The 8,741-nt window shown below is 36.9% G+C and overlaps 1 protein-coding gene across 1 annotated transcript; it reads right to left on the bottom strand.

Annotated features, from left to right (window-relative positions):
• Window positions 1–2,374: 2,374 nt before the first annotated feature.
• On the bottom strand, window positions 2,375–8,250 carry LOC131314651 (cyanogenic beta-glucosidase-like). Its single transcript, XM_058343444.1, has 6 exons — window positions 8,002–8,250; window positions 7,519–7,588; window positions 4,901–4,959; window positions 4,047–4,107; window positions 3,562–3,639; window positions 2,375–2,466 (listed from the first exon to the last, which is right to left on the bottom strand). The coding sequence occupies exons 1-6, from the start codon at window positions 8,191–8,193 to the stop codon at window positions 2,375–2,377; spliced, it is 552 nt and encodes a 183-aa protein (XP_058199427.1). The 5' UTR covers window positions 8,194–8,250.
• Window positions 8,251–8,741: the final 491 nt, after the last annotated feature.

The raw sequence follows: 8,741 nt of genomic DNA, 5'->3' as shown, positions 1-8,741 counted from the left end.
AAAAAAAAACTCCATTTTCGTAGAGATAGAGCGAGTACGGTATGAGCTGGGGAAACTTTTTCACTCCCTTTGTTTATTATTTGTTTGTTTGTTTGCGTTTGATTACTTATATCATCAGCTTTTTAGCTCACACGATCATTACAGGAGATCCGAATTCACACGATCATTACAAAAGATCCGGATCCTAAAGTTTGGCGTGTATTTTTTGCCCGGCAAGTTTGGCGTGTATTGTGGGAGACTGAATCAATCAGAACTTGATTATCAATGTATGGGGGTAGCATACCAAGACCCATGTCTAACTCTTAATTTTCAATGCACCTTGTTTAACCAAAAAAAAAAGAAAAGAAAAGAAAAGAACTTGATAAGTTGATATCCAATATCGAAGACTAGAATATTACGCTTCTCCTTTGTACGTATCGCATTCAACATTTTGTTTGGCTTGCTTCCCATGATCGTCTCTCCACCCGTACCAACCTGTTTCTCCGTCATGTCACTCCATCTCCCTACTGCGAATGGTGCCCTTCTGTCCCAGAATCGGCTTGTCATGTTCTTCGTGATTGTGCACGTGCCTCAGCCATTTGGAATTCCTTCCAGTTTCCCTTTCGGTCCCAATCAAATGATCCTTTTGGGTGGATTATTGCTAACTCAAAAATTGCGGGTATTCACAGTTCGGGTGTCCCTTTGAATACAGTTTTCCTATTTGCTTTGTGGCGCATTTGGTTTGATAGAAACCAACGCCTTTTTTACCACAACTCCAACTCGAGTACTATGGACCACTCTAGAATTGCTGCTACCATTACGAGCAAAGCCGTGGAATGGTTCTTTCTTTCTTGTTCAGCATAAATCCCACCCCCCAAAGGAGTGACATTAATTCTTGTGGGATGCATGGGTTCCTCCAAGGCTGGACTATTTGAAGTTGAACACGGATGGAGCTTTAAATCGAACTATGGGGAATGCATCTACTGGAGGCATTAATTATTCGAGATCATTGTGGGAATTGGATAGGGGGTTTCCATAGGAATATTACTGCTGTTTCCAGTATTAAGGCCGAAATTTGGGCCTTAAGGGATGGAATGGTTTTCGCAATAAAGGATCACAATATTCAAAGGCTGGAAATTGAGGTGGACGCAATGGGTGTTGTTCAACTGCTTAAGGATACTAATACGGCAAACCATCCTCTTGGTAACATTTCTACTAGACTGCAGGCACCTGATGCAAGACTTTGAAGCTGTCTCCATCAACCATATATATCGCGAAGCAAACTGTACGTTGTGCAGATGCGTTGACAAATGTTACTGTTTTTTATGCAGATTAATTTGATTGGGATGGAATATCCCAGAATTGTAAGCACTTAATTATGTTTTATTAATGCATCGTTGGTTTACCAAAAAAAGAGACTAGAATATTAGGCTAGTGCTAGAGCTCGATTATAGATGATTAATTCAGTGAATTGGATTATAGCTGCAGCACAATTAACGAGTATATTCTCCCATGGATTGCGTTAGGTGTTTGGATGATGGCAAGGGACTGATTGAAATAAGTATTTATTTTTCAAATAAGTACACTTATTTTTCGAATTAAAAGTGATGTATTGAGAGAGAATGATATGTCTCGTAAATCAAAAAATAAGTACTTAAAAAATAAGAACCTTATCAAAACAGGACCTGAGATCTAAGAAGAAGAAGAATGCCGATTAAAGTATGGATAAAATTTCGCTGTTATTTATCGTACTTGATGTTGAAGCTAGTATGGATAAAAATATATGGAGTCTAATTTTGCCGAACTAATTTAAGAGTGGGTGAATGCCAATATGCCTTTATGACTTGCCAATTGAAAATAGAAAAGTTGAAAAATTGTGCATCAGCATTAAAATATTGCAACGACTAGCTTGTATACATCTAGTCTTTGGAAGCAAAGTTCTGTATAATCCCGGAAGTCAACTCTGTACATTATAGACAAATCGGTTAGTCCCTAAAATATTGCAACGACTAGCTTGTATACATCTTTGCTGTGTCTTGGCCGCCTTTGTGGCAGAGATGGCATCGGCACTGAGGGTCTTGTTCGGCATTTTGGGGCGGCTGAACTTAGAAATGTGGATCTGTTGTTTGCTGTTTTTTTTTTTTATTGGTTTTCTTCCCATGCGTGAGACTTTCTCTCGCTTATTGTGGGTGGTGATGGCTTTTAGAGGTTGGAGATGAGCTTTGTCTGTGTGAGGTCCTGAATGTTTAATTGTGAGTTTAGGTTTCCTTTGTGATTGCTTTCCTCCCTTGCAGTATAACGAATTAGTTTTGTACAAGAATCTTCTTTTCCAATTATTCTCCTAAAAAAAGGGGCAGCCAATTATATGAATTATCAATGAGAACTAGTCGATCACTTACACAATTTTCTCACTTAAGAAGCCAAGATAGTCATCTTCTAAGGCCTGGGGAACATCCCAATGGAAGAGAGTTACGTACGGCTGTATACCTGCAGTTATAATATATGACAAACTAAATTATCTTAGTGATCATTAGATAGTTAATTATCAACTTATTTAAATTAAAGCCTGAGCAATTTGAGGGAGGAATAACTTCATTATTTATGTTCTTGACACATCTCGCACGTGTAGCCAGACTCTGGCTCTTTTTTTTTTTTTTTTGATTAGCAAAAAAATTTATTAATCACCGAATTCGAAAATTATAGGATTAAAAGGACAAGGGCATAAGAAAATTAAAATTACTTAATCTCCATAGGTACCCCAGACCAAAACGCTGATCAAAGACCAACAAAACCCTAAAATGCCCCCAAACCCGAAAAATCATCCACTCCTGCCCTGAACCCCGTGAAAACCTGTTGCCGCCTAAAACCAGAACCACAGACTGTAGCTCTTTAATTAAGAAGCTAAACGTGTGTAGTGATTTTAATTATATATCAGGCATGCTCTGATTTTGTATTGAGTTGTTAGAGAGAGATGTGACTTTCATCATATATCCTGCACGGTTTCAAATATGAACACGAGACATTCTAATTAATTTTTCTGATCGGCAAAAGATAATTTCATTCATCCATAACGGGCAAATAAAATGAAACCATTAAAACAGAATAAACCCTGCATTGAGATAGTCTCGAAGGGACCAGAACCCTCCTACTTCTAAATTGCCCCCTCACCTCACTTTTTATAAGAACAGAACAACAAATCCTATTGGCAAGATACCAAAAGAACACCCAAGCTCCGTCCCAAAAATCTTCTTAAAAAATAAGCAGTTTATTTTACATTTTTAAACTCAAAAATAATATAAATGAAAAATAATTTTTTAATTTTTTGCACCGTATTAAAGATCTTGGTGAGATCTATTAAACAAAATCCATATTGGTAGAAAAATTATTTGCGTTAACACATTATTTTTGAGCTTGAAATTGCATTCTTAAAAAATAAGTACTTATTTTAAGTTTCGAAACGGGACCCCAATGGGCTAGGTCCAAACTTACAAAACTACACCTAATGTTTGACCCAAACCTCAAAACATCCACATAAAACAATTCTAATTAATTGTGAAGAAGAGATCCAAAGAAAACAATGACCTTTGGCTAGAAGATCATTTATGAGATTGTTATAGTATCTAATCCCTTCCTCATTCACTCCTCCACTTAGTTTCCCACCTGAAACATGTAAAACTGTACATAATCAAAATAATGACCAATAACATAATAGTTCAGAAAGTGAAGAATTTATGTTAATTAAACATACAATAAAATGAATGAAACATATATATTTTAAAAAAAATTAACTCAAATATACGTATCACATAGGAGGTGACATAAATGTAGCGGATAATTATACAAGAGAATAAATTCTTTACACCGCCGGTGTAAACATTTGTTTCCTCCAAATCAATTATATTGCGTCACGTTGCAAAATAGTGATTCCAATCAATAAAACATGACGACGGGGCGCAATGTAATTGATTTAGAGGAAATAAATGTTTACACAAATGGTGTAAAAAATTTAATCTCATTATACAAAAGGTTTAAATAGTTAATGGTACAATTGAGTTGGGAGATCTTACGAGGTAGCACTCTTGGCCATGAAATTGAAAACCGGTACGCATCCAAATTCTCCACATCATCCTACAATATAGATGGTCAAGATAAATAAATTAGCTCATATAGCTAGAATTGTAGAAAAATTTGTGAAACTTTATTCGCAGAATAATCTAAACGTGGTACAAATCGATTCCTTTTAGGTGTGAGTTGAGATCAAATATGGTTTAATTTCTTGACGAATGTTGTACTACGTCACCAAAATTAGAATGGGAGATGCTGCCAAGCATCTTCCTATAGAGCGGCGCAGAGCAGCCGATCGCGTCGCTCATCTCGGCAATCGTCGGCATGAATCTTAATCGAGTCATGAACGGTTCAAATTTGTATGCGCTCAAATTCGATCCAAGCCGTCCGTGCCGAGATGAACTGCCGAATCGGCCGCTCTGCACCCTCTCAACAGAGAACTGCCGAGCAGCATCCTCGTGTCCCACCAGATATTGGTCGGTATAGTATGTACTCTTGTAGTATATATACATACATGGAAAATCTTACAATACACTCTTTTAAATCTTTTTGTCAAAATCTTCCTATTGATGTTGAACAAAGAGTTGCAAATGAAAAGCCAAAACCCGTGACTTCATGGGGCCGGATCCCGTCCATTTGGTTTGGTACCGACCAATTCGGTTCATTTGGTGCATCCGAGCCGTCCATAAGTGCTTTGGACGGCTTGGATTTAAAGGGGTATTTTAAAAAATAAAAAATAAAAAACACTCACTTTAAATTCAAGCCGTTCAAAACACTTTTGGACAGTTCGGATACTCCAAAATGGACCGAACTAGTCCGGAGCAAATGGACCGGATCCAACCCGTGAGGTTCATACCTTGTACTTATGATAGGAATCGCACGCCACGTCTCCGGTGCTGTGGTCCGTTATTTTATCTGCAATTAGTAATTAACTTCCAACTCTTCAAAAACTTTGAAATTCAAGAACCCAATTATGGTATAATTAAGTAGTGGTGCCCAAATATTGGAACGTTTGAGAGTTGATAATCTAGCATTGGGCTCATCACTGTTAGTAGTGTGTTTACCAAAAATTCAAGAACAGATGTGGAGATTTTTAGAGTTTCTCAGAAGTTCGCAATGTTTTAAATTTGATTTTAAAGAAGTTGGATTTGGGGTGTTTAATTTTGAGACCGACTTTAAGATTCTAAGCTGAACTACAAATTTTTACAGTAAACATTAAGCTAAAGATTTTGGCACTCAATCTTTTATTATGGCACTCTAAAACTTATTTTTTAGTGTAAAAATTATACATAACAAGACATACTAAAAGACAAATTTTAAAATGTCATCACTATATTTTATGGTAGATTAATCATAAAGGATTATAGAGTTACAGTAAATAATTTTATCCGTCCATTTTTATTTTTATTTTTTGATCGGATTTATTCATCTCTCTATGTGATCGAACTCAGAATCGTAATCTAGAATAAAATTGAAACCTACAATCCAGAATACATTTATACCCTTGTAAAAAAGATGTGGAGAGAGAGAGAGAGAGAGAGAGAGAGAGAGAGAGAGAGAGAGAGAGAGAGAGAGAGAGAGAGAGAGAGAGAGAGAGAGAGAGAGAGTGTGTGTGTGTCACGACCCTAGCCCGCCCCTAAAGGCTCTAGTCACAACAAAGCGCCAGTGATTCAATCACTAAGGCCATTCAAAGTTAGACATCTTATTAGCAAATGACTAAAAGGGACACAAGTATGAATAGCGGAAGCAAAACCCCATTTTATTACATATGCCAAAAGTAGAAGTCTTTACAAGGGTCTCTACATTGCAAACCACCCAGAGCTGTGCACATTTACATGTCAAAAGTGTTCACCAAGAGCAACTCTCTATCTACAAGTCTACATCTACATAGCACGTCCAAAAGGAGACTGCATGTCACCGCTCTATTCCCCGTTGCCTGAAAGGTGGGAAAATTCATAAGCCAAAGCTCGTATGAATGATTAATATGCAATTCACATGCTTTCCATGGACAATGATAAAACCATTTAAAAAAATGAATCATTTCTCATAGCAACATAGCATAGTAATGCACATCCTCTATTCATTTCATGTCTACCAGGCGTCCCCGGTAGTGGATAAGTTAAGACGTCTTTCGTTATCCGATTTAATAGCCATGCCTTGCTAGCCTTTTAGCACGTGTCCCCTAGCAAGCTGGGACGTGGGAGGATGCCATTAATAGATATAAAACATGTCCACCTTCCATTGATATTCCATGGAGTTCATATCAAATTATAAAACATCATTGAAGCGTAAAGCTTATAACAAACCATGTGTTTCGGGTATTAATCACTCACCTCGTATCCACGTGTCACCCGAACCACCTAAGACAATTAGGCAACAAAACATTATTAGAGAATGTCAAACAAGCCTATTTTAAATGAACATAAGGTCCTATGGTAAGAATATGAAATTAGATAGCTAGCCTTAAAAAATTAGTCATAGAATCTGCAGGTTCATAACTTTTAACCTAAAATCTGACTTTGCACAAGAATAAATAAGACACAATCTTCATGCATTTTTTAGGTCTATGAGTCTAGTTTCAAAATCAGAAATCGGATTGCAATTTCATCGCCCGAGCTCAAAATTATAGCCGTTCCCGTAAAGTGCGACGATGCTGTCAGCACTGCAGATACCACAACAGCAGGTCGGTTAACGAATTTTAATTTCTTCCACATTGTGAATTAGGTTCTGAAAATTTTACACAGTAAAGTAGACACATACAGGCATCTTCAGTAAAAATATCAAAAAATATTAAGGCCGGGAAGATGGTGAGAAAAATTCCTCAAGAACAAGGCAGATTCAATTCTGTTGGAGCTCTAAATAGCCTACCCACAAGCTATACGAATTTCTGAGGTAAAACCCTAAAATCCACATCAAAACCAACTCTAGAACTTCACAAAACATACTTAAACATGTAGATACAGTAGAGCTATTCTAGAAACATCAAATTCATAGATCAAAGTAAGATGTAAACATGAAATTCAAGGAATTCAATTAGGGTTCTTGAACTTCTAAAGGAGTTCTACCTAATTTAACTTGTGATTAAACTAAGACCCATAAAATTCATCACTTAGACATGGAATTCAAATACCCTAACATGTGATCAAGGAGGAGAAGCATAAATTACCAAGTCAAGTCTTCAATTCAAAGCCAACAGGTTTTTCCCTAATTTCCCCTTCTTCTTCTCTTCACCGCTTCTCTTTCTCTCTCTGTCTCTTTACGTTTTTTGATAAGAATAAGGGAAGACCGTAGTTTTGTTTTGCTAGGCTTAGAAAAATTATTAAGTGTGTGTGTGCCATATGCCAACTTATGCTCCAATTTCTTTTAGCTAGCAAATTAAACCCAATAACTCACATATTAAACCTAAAACACATCACATAATTAACTTAAAACATAATTAAAGATTAGGGGTATTACAGAGAGAGAGAGAGAGACTTGGATATTTATGAGTGAATGTATCCCATATACTTGGACCTTTTCCACCCAGATTTGCCCCACCCTCAACCTGAAAATTAAATTGAATTTATTTAGCATATCAAATCAAATTGAAATACAATAAAAAAACAAACAGACAAACTATAAACAACTTTGTTTGAATTGAGACTTTTTGTAGTCCGAAATAGGATAGCAATGCACAGTCCATTTTTCGACCCACAGCAAATTCACCTCTTTTATTGTCCTGAGTTGTTCATTACTTTCACAAGACACGGAGCAGATCATTCATTCAACAAATCAAGTATATCAAATATGACATAAAAAATGGACCACACATCAACTTATAAAAATCTATTTTTTTTGGAATGTACTAGGAATGCCGCTTCACAAGGCATTTTCCGTTGTTTGATCAACTTGATTAAATTTTCCTTACAAATTAGGGGCACGTCGTACAAGTTGATAAAGTCTTGAGTTTATAAGTACCTGATATGCAGCTGAAGCAGCACCCCAGCTGAAGTCATGAGGGTAGTAGGAGCGATTGAGAGCGCGGAGGGCATCACTAGGTGTAAAAGTACCTTTTGTACTAGCCGTAAGGCCCGTAACCATTGCTGAAAGGCTCAAAATGCTTATACGAATTACGAAACCAAAGGAGAAATGATCAGCTCGAACCCCCATCGCTACTTGTAGGCTCTATTGGTTATGAATCCTACGCTTTAACTTCGTTGGGTTAATATAGAGATGTTGTAGATCGTTTTTTTAAAAGAAATAAAATATATAGAGAGATGTTGTACTTCATTTTTTATTGTTATTGGTTAAAATGCCCGTTCTGGAACTTATACATTAATTTTCGCGCACATGGAAAACAGCAAGCCAACACGGGTTGATTTGTATATATTAATTGTTTACAAGTTTTGGTAGAATTTTAGGTCTGGAATTTTAAGCCTCCGAACCTGATCAGACTTGGTGACAAGTTCGTGGATTCTTGTGCAGCAGCGGTGGTACGAAGGGACGTTGAGCTTTAGCTGCCAGTGGGAATCTTCCATCTTCCTCCAGCCACATCCACGAGTGGACCAGTGGCCTCCATCAACGCGACTGTCAATTTTGTCATAATCTTCTATAGCTTGGTTGCTGTTTTCCTTTGTTTTTGCCACTAATAAAGTGAGATAAAGAACTTGGAGATACACAAATACTCCCTCCGTCTTTTTTAAATATTCCAGTTTGAA

This window comes from Rhododendron vialii, chromosome 13a (genome assembly GCF_030253575.1).
Source record: "Rhododendron vialii isolate Sample 1 chromosome 13a, ASM3025357v1".
Taxonomy (NCBI): domain Eukaryota; kingdom Viridiplantae; phylum Streptophyta; class Magnoliopsida; order Ericales; family Ericaceae; genus Rhododendron; species Rhododendron vialii.
Note: the sequence above shows the minus strand (reverse complement) of the source record. Positions and strands in the feature narration are given on the sequence as shown.

Bases quoted from the DNA above. Each gene is read 5' to 3' on its own strand.
- LOC131314651 (XM_058343444.1), bottom strand. From the start codon at position 8,193: ATGGGGGTTCGAGCTGATCATTTCTCCTTTGGTTTCGTAATTCGTATA. The intron at 4,960-7,518 runs GTCTCTCTCTCT...TACTAATTGCAG, and splicing joins ATTCACTCATAAATATCCAA to ATAAAATAACGGACCACAGC. The intron at 2,467-3,561 runs GTCATTGTTTTC...TTATAACTGCAG, and splicing joins AAATGATCTTCTAGCCAAAG to GTATACAGCCGTACGTAACT.